Raw genomic sequence first — 16,579 nt, 5'->3', positions numbered from 1 at the left:
CACCTTTCTGCCACACAAACTTGTACAGCTCTGAAAACAGAGGATGCCCTGGTCAGAGCAGAATTTTGTTTAGAGAAACCTTGAAGAGAAATAACTTGGCACAGGGTTCATCATGCTAAACCAGGTGGTACAAACAGCCGCCTGGATGCTCGTTTCATAACCTCGTGTGTCCCTCCCAAAATACTCTGACATTTAAGAAAGTCTCATGGTACCAAAGTAACCACAGTCAATATGCAGTACATACTCATAAAAAGTAAATGGAAAAGAAACCTTACGTAGCCAAAAGGCTATCAGAAAACCTAATTTTTAAAGGTTAAAACGTAGTTTTCATATGGTCAAAGAACTTATTTTTAAAAGATTTTTAAAATTATATAAACAACAGTTCATAAAAGATTTCTGTTACCAAAAATTTTTAGTGAAACCTAACCCATTGTGTTTGTCACAACACAGGAAACCTCACTGAAGCTCATACTACATGTTTCTTTGCAACCTGATAAACTATTAAGAGTACAGTGATCCTGCGACATTAGAGGCAAATTAACAGTTGATACAAGTCCTGTATTATTATTATTCAGTTACATAAATACCAAGCACCACTGTTTAAGTACTCCGCATTCCCATCCATTACTTACTCATTTTCTGCCAAGGGAATAAACTTACAGAAATCAAATATTAAAACTTGACACATACAGGCCACAAACATAAAAACATAGAAGATGTCTGCATTTCAAGTATTCTGAGTGCATTCCTGTGCAATATAGAGATTGAAAGACAATGAAGTGGCCTCTGCTAAATAAGTAATGTTGTTGTCTGTAGTCTGCCTTAAAACCAGAAAATTGCATACACTACGTATCAAATTTTCTAGCACCTTAATATCATTCAGTAAAACAACAGCCTTTACCTAAACAGTAACAATTTCTGACTTTAAAGAGAGAAAGAGGAGGGACCGACTATTATTAAAAAGCCATTTGACATAGCCCAGGGACTTGGAATTTCCCACCTTCCCTAGTCTCAACAACTAGTTTACTTTTACAGACCACTTTTCTTTTAAAATTAATATTGCCAGTAAGTTGATTGGCTCTTTGCCTGGTAATAGAAAAGGTTATCCTGTTTTTTGGCAGGTGACACTTCAAAAAAAGTTATCTCTAAAAGCACATTCACTAATACTTCAGTAATCTTTCTCCTCCTGTACTGCACGATCACATACACATACCAAAATGAAGTGTGAAACAACCGCCTTCTCTTTATATTGTACGCTGCAAGAGGAGGGAAAATATTGTCCAACTTCCCCTTCTTTTCCCCATCTCTTGGTAGATATGTTTACCCATTCACTCACAGCCACTGTTTCTGTAGAGACTGCTTCCCAATTCAGGAGAAAGTCTTTTACTATGCTAACGAGATACGCAAGTCAGACACCTAGATGCCTTCAAAGAACTTCTCGTGCTTTTGTAAGGCTTGACTCTCCTCCACAAAAGCAAGAGCAGAGCTTTACAAGATTCTCATTTCAGACAGTCCTGCCTTCAGACTCAAAATTGACATCTCTGACAGAGCAGGCATACTTTGATAAGCTGTTTTGTTGTTGTCGCTGCTTACCTTCTCAGACCAAGATGAGATTATAAAGTTCTTAGAAGTATCTCCCTCCGGTGTTAATGCCTTTCACGGAATAATGCATGGCCTTAACTTTGCTCACAGAACACACGATCCTCTAAGTGCCCAGCAGATAACTAAAATCCAGAGCCTCATCAACTGTTTTTTTCTTAAATGAGTGCAATTTACATTACCCTACCTTTGGACTCAGCCCACTAAATCCAACTGAGACCCAGAAGACAAATGCATCTGAAGGGGAGGGAGAAATGCCTTGTGTGGATTGTTATCTACATTATTTGTTAGTTTTCATTCATAACCTTTACTTATCCTTATCCTTCAATCACCCTGGTTAGACAGGCTCACAGAGAGACCTGGAAGCCTAAGTTGCACGCTTCAGGAGGCTGGTGAGAATCTACTGAACATAACAAACTTGTTATGAAAATAATTAGAGCAGCTTAAGCATTTCTAAGTTTATCAGGGCTTTTTTTCTTTTTTTTTTTTTTTTTTGGAATTCTATGTGTCTGGGGACAGAGGCAAAGGAAATGAACCCCTTTACTTCCTGCAGACTGCTAAGAGAGATGACATCTTTGTATGGTAAATTTAAGTATTTAAGAACCTTAAAGATCATCGAGTTCCAACCCCCCTGCCATGGGCAGGGACACCTCCCACTAGACCAGGTTGCTCAAAGCCCCGTCCAGCCCAGCCTTAAACACTTCCAGAGACAGGGGAATAAAATAGATGGAATAAAGTAACACACTTCCAGAATAAAATATACTGGCCAAGAAGAATAGTTTCAACGATCAAGTTCCCTGGTATGCTCCACTGTAGGGCCATATAACCCCCACACTAGCAAAACCCAGTGGATGGCTCAGGATACAAAGGAGCTAGTGGAGACAAGGAAGGAAATGACTCCAGGCGCCTTCAACAGTACAGCTGTTGAAAGTCTAAGCTTAGGCTGCAGAGAGCAGAGCAAGACTCAAACAAAATGAACTCAAGCAAGGACAAGTGCAAAGACAACCTAGTGGATCGACGCCTATAAATGCTTAAAAGGGTGGGTGTCAGGAGGATGGGGCCAGTCTTTTTTCAGTGGTGCCCAGTGACAGGACAAGAGGAAATGGGCACGAACTTGAACATAAGAAGTTCCATCTAAACATGAGAAGGAACTTCTTTCCTGTGAGGGTGGCAGAGCCCTGGCACAGGCTGCCCAGAGAGGTGGTGGAGTCTCCTTCTCTGGAGATATTCAAAACCTGCCTGGACACGTTCCTGTGCAACCTGCTCTGGGGTGGACCCCAGAGAATGACCATGTCATTCTGTGATTCTGTGAATGGATGGCCTATCTCACTAAACACAAGGGGGGTGGGGTGAGGTGGGAAATAAATCTAAAGAAAGTGCTGATACCAAAAAAAAAAAAAAAGTGCCAAATGCACCCACACAAGGTAAATATAAAGAGATCACAGCAACCAATTTTTGGAATCCCTATCAACGACAAAGACACAAAACCTAACTGTTTGTGAGCAGAGTTCTTTAGCCCGGTATTTGCAATGCACAGAGACAATGCTCAACTACCAAATTCTGTTCCCAGACCTACTGGACAGATGTTGCAAAGGCTGTATTTAATTCTTTCTTTGCATATACCTTCTGCTGTTTGTTAGCCTCTGAAACTGTGATTTCTCCTGACTCTTCTGTACCTCTCAGAGACTCTTGGCAAAAGTTACTTATTTATGCTTGGGTCAGCCCTCATTACTATTTGATAAAACTGACGGCTTACTTTTAAAATGGTATCTGTCAGGAGATGGGGGAGGAAGTTACCAGTGCTTCATCACATCAATTATCACCCCTGAGATGACAAGGGTGAATTTTAAAATGACGATTCTGATAAAGCCCTTTGTACAGACTGAATCTCAGTAGCTCAGTAAGGAATCTCCTTATCTTTCCAGGTATCATAAGATTACCGCTCCAGTTAATAAAACAGTCCAGAATAACACCTTTTCGTATGCGCTTGTCATCATTCTGCTTCTCTAAAACATGAAACAAACATTTGGAAAAGTAGCTGCAGACTGAGATTATCTGCAAATTTCCTTCATGTTTTAAACTACTGAGTAATCTAAACGAATTTGATATACTGTATATACACACCTTGACATATTGACAGAATACAGGAAACATTAGTGATCTTACTTTAATTCTATCAATGTTCTAAATGTGCTTATTTCCATGTCTGAAAAACTGATCTTTGGATTTTAATCAAAAAACTTGAACGAAAACCTCCCATAAGACAAGCAAAAAACTATTTTTCAGTCTCAAATAACTGGATAAAGCAAAAGGTGTTCTTTCACCAGGTGACTAAGAGTCACCTAGCACAGGTGCCTTCAGGTTGCCTGCTGAAGTTGAGAAAACATTTGAGAGCAACAAAGAAGTAGCACTTGCTCCAGTAAAAAACACTTTGATCAACATCAGACAAGGTGTTTTTTTGTAAACAAGGCAGATTCACTTTTAGATAGTTACATTGGTAAATCCTCTAGGATGGAGAGAATTAGACTAATTTGAATAAAATTATGTCAGTGTAGTAAATTCTATCAAGTTCTACTCACAGCATAAAACATACCAGCCAGTGTATAAACTGTTCTGGTGTAACTTAGCATCACTTACTGGTTTTGCCAGACAAGTCAAGAAACAGATCAGACTGCTAATTGCCACAGCTCTGCCAATAAAAGTTAGGGGAAGACCAAATCATGAACAGCTGGAGTGATCTTATTTCAGACAAAAATTTTCATCAACAGAATTCCAGCTGCCTTGTGCCTGTTTTCTGAGAAAAAAACCAAACAATTGCATCTGGAAACCATCAAGAACTCTCCATTATTATAAACTTGACTATATTCCTAGTGCTTTTGCAAGCACACGTCTTGCCTACCTGAGAAACCTTACAAATAAAACTTAGTAAACCACTGGAAGATGACCTTATTGGGTTGCTCAATCCATCTGTCTGATGGTAGATATTACCTGCATAGAGGGCAGAGAGGAATGGGGAGAGGAACAGCAGAAGGAACATGTACCGGTCACTTAAGCCATCGCACTTCATGATTTATTAACTTAAGCTAAAATACCTTTGAATTAAGCTGAACTGCCTTTTGGAAAAGCACTGGGCAGACAATTAGGATCTGTAAACCTAATCAGTTGTTCCAACAGAAGTCACCAGAGTTTTTTTGAAATAAGCTTCAGAAATAAAAAATATTTTTAAATCATCAGATACAACACTAAACCCAAATTAGCTTTTTTTTTTTTGGTCAGAATCTTAACTGAGAAAGCCTTCATGTTGCTTTAAACCAGCTTGGAAGACAATTCAAGTTATAACCAAGTGACTTAGCAGAGTAGAAAAGCCTTGGGTAGAAAGCCCACTTTAAGGATACTGGCAGATGAATTCTGTCATGTTCAGCCCCCATGACTGACATTCATTTTGAACTGACTTGTCCACCTCAGCTCCTCCAATGCCAGAAGTCATTGTCCCTGAGGCACCCAGAAAGTCATTCAAAGCTGAAACAACTGCACAAACTGAACAAAATAGCAAAGTATCTTCCAATACCTTCATAATACCTTCTATTCCTTACTTTATCTGCCTACATTAGGAACTTGGCAGACATGGTTAGAGATCCCACCTGTATCACACCTGCTTCGTTAAAACATTCCTCCTACATGCCAGAGACACTGCACATGAACAGAAGTTCCCACCTAGCAAATGAGGGTGCTGTCTCTAAGGACTGAGATGCTAAGCAGATCTCTCCATACAATTACACCAGGAAAAAATAGGAACAGGAGGGACAAGAAGAAGTTAGAAGTGAGCTATCACGAGTTTACAAGGAAGAAGGTGATGCAAGGTGTTCAACTGTTCGGACAGCACATCTCAATCCTTGATCTGTGCCATATTACAGAATCACAGAATAATATGGGGCTGGAAGGGACCTCTGGACATCATCTAGTCCAACCCCCTGCCAAAGCAGGGCCACCCAGAGCGGGTTGCACAGGAATGTCTCCAGGTGGGGTTTGGAATGTCTACAGGGAAGGTGATTCCACCACCTCTCTGGGCAGCCTGTTCCAGGGCTCTGCCACCCTCAAAGTAAAGAAGTTCCTCCTCACGTTTAGGTGGAACTTCTTATGTTCAAGTTTGTGCCTGTTGCCTCATGTCCGGTCACTGGGCACCACTGAAAAAAGACTGGCCCCATCCTCCTGACACCCACCCTTTAAGTATTTATAGGTGTTGATCAGATCCCCCCTCAGTCTTCTCTTCTGCAGACTAAAAAGCCCCAAGTCCCTCAGCCTTTCCTCCTAAGAGAGATCCTCCAGGCCCCTAATCATCTTTGTAGTCCTCTGCTGTACCCTCTCCAGCAGTTCCCTGTCCTGACATCAGTCAGGAGCAAGTGTAAGACTCGTGTACTACGAGGAAGCACAAAATAATTCTGACATGGACCAAAAAGAGTGAAGATGACTGATCCAGCATGCACACTTTAAAATTTGGAGATGCGCTTGAGCATGAAAATTCCTTTGGAATTGTGTATTAAACATTACATTCTCCCAGAAATTTAGTCAGAAGTATTTGAAGACGATTCCTAACACTGAAAGCAGTTTCAGCAACTTTAGCCTCGATTTCCATGTAGCACAGTTTCACAGGTATAAAAGATGAATAATCCTACCTCTTATGTTCACAGGCATTCTACGGATATCAACTCAATTCATAAGCATTTGTGAAGCATGCAGAAAATATGACATCTATACAATAACGATATTAATAGTGGTTTACTTAGTACGAGGTTTGGACAGCATATATTACATAAGGCCAAACCCTGTGTGTGGGGAAAAAACAAGCAGTTCCATAAGTGGCAAGAATACAGATATCTGACTTCTTTCAGGCTTATCTCACTGTTGATTAATGTCTGTTTCTACTCAACTAGAAGCTCATACAGTCACCTTTCAATTCATGCACAATGGTCAACGCTCACACAGTAATCTTTCAAAGCATTCATGTATTTCTTTTCTCTATTGGCACTCAATTTTTCACAAACACTCAAAATATACATGTGAGACCCTGGCTCATTCATTCAATTTCAACAGGTGAGTTTTAAAGTTATGCTGAATTCACGAGCATGACAATATTAGTCTTATTTTCAGCTTTTAATATAGCTTTCTAATAACCTAATATTTACATTATACTTCAATTTCTTCCTAGTTTTACATTTGAATAAAGAAAATTGCACTAATTATTTTATATTGCAGAAATTACCGAGAACAACCAGTAACAGTTCATTTGTATCATCTATCATTTGTGTTGCAAAACAGATTGGGATACTGTGAATTTTCTGGAGTTGTGTGGTGTGACAGTTTCAGAAAAACAGTACTTTCGTTACTGTTGCCACTTCTCTTCTACTGTGCCTTCCTTTCTGAAACAATTTAAACATATACTGTATTAAGAACAATTAGATCTAACTTTGCTTGTCACCACAAATTACACAGCTACAGTTTTGGTATGTTTTACACAAAACATTTATCTTTTATTTCTGAAAGTTCACTAGTGCAAGACAGAAGATCAGGATGATTTGATTTTAATGTATTGTTTTTCCTCTTACATTTTTACGGACATGTCATTTATTTGTTGCAAGTATTATTTGCATCCTTGGTGAAAATTCTCAACTCAAAAATAATTTGTATCTGACGCTTCTACATTCCCTGCTTCTCTATTTGAGAGCATATACAATTGACCAAAAACCTGAAACAGGTTTTAAGACGCTTCTTTCCTGCCCTACAAAGACAACTCCCACCTGCTACTTTGCAAAGCAGCAATGCAGGAGTGTTTTGGAAGGGCTGTCTTTGCTTACTCCGTGACACAGCCACAGCCCATAAGGACTCATAGTGGTAGAGTCAGCTGATTTCAGCCCATCTTCTTCCTCCTCCCTCCTTTTCCTTCTGGATTCACCCATATGAAAATATAAATAAATTGCTTCTCCTTCTCACTGCTCGGAAAAAAAAAAATAAAAAAATAAAATCAGTATTCAACATTAGCGAACTAAAGAAGGGGTGGATTGTCTTTCCTATTCTCATCACTGCTTGGCACTACCGTGATGGCTCACACAACATTTGGGACTAGAACACGGGGTAGAGATGTCAAAAGAAGGCTACACAGTATGGTGAGCTCTTAACCTCATACCTCCTCATTTCTGCTCCACTGTTACTCTCTTCCTACTCTATCCATTTGTAAGGGGACTTCTAGGCTATGAGCCTTTTGAGGGAAGACTACCAGATACGGTGTTGTGCTTATAACAACCCAGTAAGTCCTACAATCTAACTGAAGCTTCTAGAAACTAGTGCAATATAAATTAAATTAGTATGAAATATCTGCCAACTGTCCTTGGGTGGTGGATAGAAAACAGAGACTAATGAACAGTAATTATGAATACATACGTATTCTCTGAAGGTATATGTATACATGAATACATATATATTTGTAATTTATCACGTTTATTTATTCTTATTCAGATTCCTCACCGATGATGACTTTCCAATCCACCTGCTGGGGCCAGATGCAAAGAAAAGGATCAGTGAGAGGAATGGAAGCCCCAGTGACTGGAGAAGGTTTTATAATGGCCAAGAACAGACCACTGATCACGTACAAGCAGACCCTCTCCTGAAGTTCCATTCAAGGGAGTAAACAACAACAACAACAAAATAATCCAACAACTCTCAGAGAACCTGAAAAGTTGGAAGTCCTCCTACTTCCCTGAACTCTGGGTTAGGTTAAAATAGCTGCAGTTCACAACTGCAGGATTGCATCTCAGCAATTCCATGGGCAGGGATCTCTCAGGAAGTAAGTTAATTGCCATTCCCTGTGGGGACAAGGGAACAAACAGGTATTCTGTAACAAATCCTCCCATTCAGACTCTGATACCCAAGGCTAATCCCAAAGACTGCTCAGAAAGACAAAAAGGATGATTTCATCTGGGATCTTGCAAAAAAAATCCTTGAATCCCACAATAACCTGGAAACCAAAACGGGAAGCGAGTACCACAGAATGCCAGGGATGCTTTGCTGACCAAGACTATCTCGGAGCAGTTTTACGTCACACAAAGGGCCAATGTAGGATAAGGGGGAAAAAAATCCTAGTTGATTTTACATGACAAATACAGGACTTTGGAAATCTCTTAATGAGGGCTAAACAAGTAATAGAGGAAAGACTGCTGAACCTATTTTCTGCAAAACTCAAAAAAAAAAAAAAACCAACCCAAAACAAAGCAAACTTGGGCATTGATTACTAGGAAGCTTTCTTGTACATGTAAACACAGAACTGTCTTCATGAGGCTGAAGACAATCGATACAGCAAGCAGGGGTTTACCCTGTTTCAAGTCCATTCACTAACAATTTTATTTACGAGTCCAGAATTGTTGAAGCCCTTGTAACAAAAATGTTTCTTCATCACAGTATGTAGTTTTAACGGCGTTATCTTCACCTGGCTAAGATTTCAGAAGGCAAGTCCATTTTTAGTGACATATTTGTGTTATGCAGAGCCTTTCCAAGGGTTGTAAAAATGATCAGAGCTGGAGGACGTCTCCTATGAGGACAGGCTCAAGGAGTTGAGGTGGTTCCACCTGAAGAAGAGAAGGCTCTGGGGAGACCTTCCTGTGGCCTTTAAGTACTTAAAGGGGGCCTACAGGAAAGATGGGGACAAATATTTTAGGAGGGCCTATTGCGATAGGACAATGGGTAATGGCTTCAAACTAAAAGAGGGAAGATTTAGACTAGATATAATAAGTTTTTCTCAGTGGGGTTGGTGAAACACAGGCACAGGTTGCCCAGAGGGGTGGTAGATGCCCCATCCCCAGAAACATTCAAGGTCAGGTTGGACGGGGCTTTGAGCAACCTGATCTAGTTGACAATGTCCCTGTTCACTGCAGGGGGGGTTGGACTAGATGACCTTTAAAGGTCCCTTCCAACCCAAACGATTCTATGATTCTTTCCATTTAAGCCGTTTCCTACTAAAGCCTCTCAACACTTTGAAATGTCTTCTGCTAGGAAACAGAGCCAAAAGAAGCAAATCAGTACCCTTTTAGTACTTCTCAGCTGAGACCTGTATTGCTATCGCTGAGAAGGAAAAAAAAGCATTATGATGCTGATAGAACACATTCTTAACTGTAGGAAGCTATTTTAAACTTGAGGAGATTTAAGTTTAGTTTGTGTATCCGTCTGTAGTGTGTTCTTGGAGTTGAGAACAACATGTACAGTGTTATTACAGTTCTCACAGCCTTCTTTTGCCAAAACTGTTCACCTGGTTCACCCAAGTTTTCCAGTTACCTGGCTTCTACCTAAAAGGAGATATTTTTCATGGGTTTTGAGCAACCATCAAACTTTAGGAGGCCTTCTTTTTAAGGCTTAAGACCAACCTAAAGGGTTATTTCAAATAATGCCAGCATCAAACCTCCAACTGCCACAGTTGCAGGCTTCACTGAGGACCAGATCCTTTGAACAGGTTAAGAAAAGAAGATAATGTCACAATTTTTGTGTTGGAAAAAAATGCCTTTTGCATGCAGACATATTTTTTAACAGATAAAAATAAAACTATGTCCTTGGGGATTCTCTTCATATTCTTCACGCTTGGCTTCAACAACATCCTTACTCCGAAACAGCTTCTTAAACAGGAGTTAAAATAATTCTGACATTTGAATTAATAACATCCTCTTTGCTGTTTTGTCACTGGATGATTCATCAAAAAGTGTAACAACCTAATTAACGTAAAACAGTAAGCAATATGTTATAACACTACTAGGCCAATAAACTATAGATTAAAAAAAGCCAACAAACCCTAGGTAAAAATACATGATGCAGGTATCTTCCCACTGAAAACAACTTCAAAAAGTAGAAAGTCCACCTTGTTTAGAATTACAACATGAAGAATGACTTTCCAGCCCTACGGAGCTTCTCATAAAACATACAAAAGAAGTTAATACCAACTTTTGTCACGACTGGGTTTCATTCATCAAGCTTTTCCAAATGCCACATGGCTCTGCTGAAGTATCACTATTCTGACACTTAGTCCGTTTTAAAGACTACTGACTTAAACTGACATTTTGGGAAAAGAAAGGAGGCCAGTCTTCTTCTTGAGGTACAGATTGAGGTTTCCTCCTCTATCTAGACCAGATAAAGCTTCTAAATAGTATACAAGCTAACAATTCCCTAGAAGACTTGGAACGGGGAGCTCACATTTGCAAGAGAACCTGCCAAAGCCCTAAAAAAGATCTAGAACAGCACAGGGAGGAGAATATAGCTCATTTGGCTAACATACCCACCTTAAGTCTTTTTCTACTGTAAATTATTGTCCCCCTTACAATCAAAAAGCTGCTTGTCATACTTCCAAGAAAAAGCCCATCAGTATCCATTTCTGGAAGGGCAGAACACACATGGTGCACATTCTAAGAAGGCCTTACAGCAAAGAGGACTTTTTTTTTTTTAATCCAGAGGCTCTGCCACTTGAATGAAGAGCTAAGCGTGTCGGAAGTAGGTAGATCAGCTGTGCATTTCCTGGCAAAGGACTAACTCAGGAAAGCGTATTGACCATGGAATAAGAAATATGCCAAACGAAGCACTGCCCCATTAAGATGAAGACCCATCACTTCTCATTCACCACAAGCAAGAAGGTCAGTGTCTGAACACCTCCCAGTAAAGTCTGATGAGAAGCAGACTGCTGGATTTCTTACTCTCAGGACAGTACCCCACGGAGGCTGCCTGCTCTGATACTTTTCTGGCAAGCTGTCTTCTGCAGACTTCATCGCACCTGTCAGCAAAGGCACAAGTTCTAGAAGCTCTCCCATCTCTATAGGCAACAGGAAAAGATCTTGCACAGTCATTCCCAGCATAAGGAGAGAGAATTCCAGCACAAGCAGGACACTACCATTGCTAATGCACATTGCTGTTTCACCTGCCTTCCTGCACCACGATTTTGCATTTCCAGTGCCACCTTAAGTGCACTTACTACATTAAATGGAAAGTGCCCAACACTGTGAAAAAAAAATATCTCTTCTTGCATGTTGGACGGCTCCTTTCACTTGAGCAGACTACCTGGTTTGTGGTAGAATTATCCATTTCTTCAATAAGAAACATCTCCATGGAGTATATAATGAAGAGCAAAGCACACATGCATCTGAAGTATAATTCAGCAAATACCAACATAAAAGAAAGTGAGCAGCATGGCTAAGAGGTTTAATTTTTTAGCCTCAAGACAGGATAGCCTCCACTCCCTTCTGGAACCAGCAAAAAGCTATACTTTCTTTATTGTTATCTACAGCTGATAGGAAAAGACGTCTTTCTAAAGCAATATCCTAGGAAAAGGATCTCTGGAATGTAAAAGGCAGTTTAAATGAGTGAAACTTGCAGTACTCTCAGTCTACATTCAACACAATTTCTACCTGCACTAGCTGTTCTGCCTGGTCCCAGAAGCCTGAAGAGCAGAAACCGCAGTGAAGGACCGCTTTAGCTGGGGCATCACTGACACGACTTTGGAGATTTTTGGTGACAAAGGGAAGAAAAAGCAACACGTGGGGCTTTGAGCAACCTGGTCTAGTGGGAGGTGTCGCGGCCCACAGCAGGGGGGTTAGAACTTGATGATCTTTAAGGTCCCCTCCAACTCTAACCATTCTATGATTCTATGATTTAATGGAGCTGCTACTACTTCTTCCTCCAAGGCTGAACTGCAACTTCTTAGTATGTATACACGTATACATGAGAGTCAGAGAAAACTTAGGCAAGCAGGACCAAGAGGTGGCAAAACCATGAGGTGAACAGTTACGAGCCTGAAGTAACTGCAGCCACTGCTTATGAGGGAAAAGGTGAGAAATGACATTCCCACTGATTTTACAGGCTTGGAAGGCAGTGGTGAGCAGACAGATTTGGGACTGTGGGATATGGCAGAGCCATAATAAATCAACAAGAGCAGACAACTTCCAGCACCATGATTTGCTCCATCAAGATGGCAATTTTGAGGCTGGAGAAAAATCTCAGGTGTCCTTTAGGCACCTGCAAAGCAGACCCTACACAAACTGGAAGCGAAAGAGCATCAAGGTTTGGTTGTAGCCATAAAGATCCACTAAGTCTCAAGCAGAATAGGACACCCTAACTGGATGCTTCAAAGACCACAGTTTTCTGTGGAATAGAGCTCTCTAAACCCAGCATTTTGTCCTGTAATGACCGTCTGCTTCTAAGACACTTGCCCTGTTCACATACATTTCTCTAGCAGCCATTTCTGACTACTATCAGATGGGACAGTGGGCTATGAAGACCCCTTGTCTAACCTAGTATCATTGCTTATAAGAATAACGTTATGTGAAACTCCTCACTTCCCAAAGAGACTATGACTTGATTGACTTAAGAAATACACTTGGCATCTATACTAATGTTCTTTATTAGGCTAGGAGATGTAAGATTTGTAAATCCCATGCAGAAGGGTAAGGCTGTCTTAGTGCAGACATTCAAGATTTCTACCTGCTAGCAAGCTTGTTATTAGATAGAACTAGTTTAAACACCGGTAACCTCAAAAAAAAAAAAAAGTATGGAGATGGAGTAAAACATTGAAAGATACAAGTAACCAACAGCAGGAGTAAAATGAAGATGAATAGTAGCTGCTAAAAATGAAATCAGCAGTGGTGACACAAGGAAAATGCTAAAAAGAAAAGATTGAGGGTCAACTCAAGGAAAACCTGAAGGTTTTCCCTGAAGAATTAAACTAGGAAACATATAGTTACATGCAATGAAAAAAATATAAACACAAGCAGATCAATAGACCTATAAAAGTTTCTCTCTAATAGACAGCAAGAGAAAAAAGTAGAGACAGTCAAGAGCAACTGAAGAGTGGCAGACAAATTTCCACCTTCTACTCATTTGGTGAAGAATACAAGGCACAACATCATTCCTACAAAATATTAAGGCAAAAATTCTCCATGGTCAAGCACCTGCCACAGATGCACATACAGGCAAGCATTCAAAGAACAACTTAATCAAGATTAGAAAGGCCAGCCAAACATTTAATCCTAAATTTTCAAAATTCTGACTATAAACATATTGACAGAATAAAAAAAGAGGGGAACCTGATGCTCATGTGAACACTCCGCAGTATTTTCCAGAGATGAAAGGAGACGGTGTAAAGCAAGGAATGACTAAAGTTCTCTGGTTTTGGTACGCTTAAATTTTGTCCCTATTTCCTGTATTTTTTCATTGTAATTTTTTGAAGTTCGGTAATATAGGAAAAGGAGGAAAAACCATGTAATATTTTTTTTTTAGTCTCCTTTACTCCTGAATTCTTAGATAAACCAGAAAAATCAGCTGAGTGGTTATTCTGCTCTTATTTGCCTTCCCCTACCCTCCTATTTCCACGTTTTTACTGCAGAGCATGTACAGTGAAAAGTCTACGTGTGAAAACTATTTTACATTAAAAACATCTACATTTAAAAAAATATTATTAAAGGAAGCGTATATTGAACGACACAGGAATCCTGAGCTTTCAGTTCTGGTACTATATATGTTAGCCTTGCACGCAAAAACCACTGCGCTTCAGGTTAATGGAGACAATAGTATTATTACTTATTTGTGTAACAATAATAAATACTAAGAGTTCATTTCAAGAGATAGCTTCCTTTAGGGTGGTACTTTCTGATTCATACTGCTATCAATTTTGAGTTATACTATGACAGTGTTGATCCTGCCCTACGGGCATCTTTTCAATTTATTAGGAATTCTGAAGATCACCTTAGAAAAAATAATAAAATCAAAACATTAGCTATATCTTATTAATATGAAAATACAAAAGGCAGCTTGTTTGGCATGTGTATATTCTTTCAAATCTCATCTTTGCAGTTCACATATGGGAATGTTACACGAATAGGAAGAATTACTTACTCTTACAAAAATCCCTTACTGAAAGAATCAATTATTCATTAAAAAAGCCATCTCTGAAGCATGGCATATTTCCACTTGATTATGTATTTTTCTGAATGTGTACATGAGCTACCAAAAAAGATGTCACTTCCCTAGCAGTAAACAGTTGCTTTTGTTAGACTACCCCCGCCCTAAAAAAATGCGGATTTCCATGTTCAAGGAATATAACTAGTAAGCATCATCATTATAATGCTTTGAGGTCTACCATGCAAGACAAAAAATACGAGCAAGGGGTTTTTTTGGCCCTTGTTTTTTATCTTTCACAACGAATTTCACAATACTCTAACAGTTTAAGGAAAAATAGTAAAAGACATTCAGGTGTGATATACACCTCTATCGAGGTATATGGTTGATGGCTACTCCTTTCTTGCCACATGAAACAGTGCAGACCTATAGTAAAAATTTCATCCATCCAGACCTACTACAGAATTTCACAGTATAATTAGATACACAGTAAGTGATGTGAGGATTCCATCAGAGGCATGCCTATGTTTATTCTACCAAACAACTGCCATCTCCAGATGTTAATTTTATCTGTAACATGAGAGGCCTTTATAAGCAAAAGGTACATTCACAGACAGATATGCACACACCTTTACAGATGAATAATCACGGAAAACAGGGTCCCTTACTGTTTTCAGCTCTGCAAAAATACTGCAGTCATGAATTAAACATCACCTTCCAAAGTTCTGTTTTGTGCCTGCTCTGGCAAGGTTTCTGGGAACACCGATTAGAATGTGAATAGCTTTACATTACCTCCAACCTTAGGCCCACCAGCTGATCCTGGCTTTCTTGCACTGTTTGAAGGATTTCCTGGCTTTTTCGGTGCCGGAACCTTGAAGGCTGAAGCAGCTGATGATGGCCTATTTCCATCCACTGACTCTTCATCATCAAAGCTTTTGTCTAGAAAAGGATATATTAAAAAAAAAAACCCACACAACTATTAGAACGGATGTGTATTTTTATTTCCTAATCAACTATTCTGCTTCACATTTCACAGAGATTCACAAAATGTATAAACAAAAACAAGTATTTATCACTGTGTCCTCTGTCTCTGACCTACGAATAAAATGACAATGAGAAATAAACTGCATTTTCTACACATTAAATTCTTATATTATTTTGCCTTCCTAATTAACCACTGTAAAACTGAACATAAAAATGAATCCTACACATTCATTCCCACGAAGGGAAAATATCTTTGCAGAGACTGAATATTTTTGCCCATTTCTGAATATTTTCTCCAAAGGAAAGCCCTTAATATCATTTTCATCATTCCAGCCTACCAAAGACAAACGCTTCTCCCTTTTTCCTCTTTTACTCATGCATGCATTTTCTGCTACACATCCTCCCACAATGTGTCTAACCAGCACTCCCTGTCTCTTCCCTTCCACCCAGATTTTTCAACTTACAATCACAGATCCTCTTGCAGATCAGCCGCCTCATTCCTCTGATAGCTCTTCAATCCCCTCACCCTAGGACGGACCCAGCACCTCACATGGCCACACGCAGCAAATTCTCAGTACTAATCAAAGATTCTATCAAAAACTGCTGGCAAACACCCTAGATCCACCACTGAGATTTGTGCCGGCATCTTTTCTCTCCCTTCCCCGCACTAGGTGCCGCGCAACCAATGAGCTGCAAGGTGACATCATCTTCTGGGAGCCACCGCCAGAGGAAAAGGTGAAAATTCTCCATGCAAATAAATTCCTTCCCACACACGCTATTTGCCACTATTCCAATTCTTCATTAAAGAAAAAAAAAACAAAACCAAACCTAGACAGGCAGGCAATACTCCGGGGTTTGCACTCCCTCTTTCCTATAATTTCAGGTTTGTGTGTTTTTAATCAAGGAAGAAATTGATCTCTAGTGATTAAATATAATAGTCTCAATACAAAATATTCAGCCTTCCAAAAGAACCCAAGCGTATTCCAACAGTAGGATGTAACGGTTCCTCAATCCACTTAGGGTGGGGAAGAGGGATTTATCTATAAGCTTGAGCACAGAAGACGTGTCAGCCTATGGTTCCTAT

At 39.7% G+C, this 16,579-nt stretch overlaps 1 protein-coding gene across 32 annotated transcripts in view; it reads right to left on the bottom strand.

Annotated features, from left to right (window-relative positions):
* Positions 1–16,579, bottom strand: part of CLASP2 (cytoplasmic linker associated protein 2) — a 154,986-nt gene that overhangs the window by 77,350 nt on the left and 61,057 nt on the right. For 12 of the 32 annotated variants that reach the window (XM_074151127.1, XM_074151135.1, XM_074151129.1 and 9 more), the window contains exon 8: positions 15,304–15,450. In XM_074151127.1, coding sequence (XP_074007228.1) covers positions 15,304–15,450 — 147 coding nt within the window. Of the gene's footprint in view, positions 1–13,098; positions 13,102–15,303; positions 15,451–15,959; positions 15,994–16,579 lie in introns of those variants that run through there. The other 20 variants (XM_074151146.1, XM_074151150.1, XM_074151154.1 and 17 more) reach the window with 3 other exon arrangements.

This window comes from Numenius arquata, chromosome 7, assembly GCF_964106895.1.
Source record: "Numenius arquata chromosome 7, bNumArq3.hap1.1, whole genome shotgun sequence".
NCBI classification, from domain to species: Eukaryota; Metazoa; Chordata; class Aves; order Charadriiformes; family Scolopacidae; genus Numenius; species Numenius arquata.
Note: the sequence above shows the minus strand (reverse complement) of the source record. Positions and strands in the feature narration are given on the sequence as shown.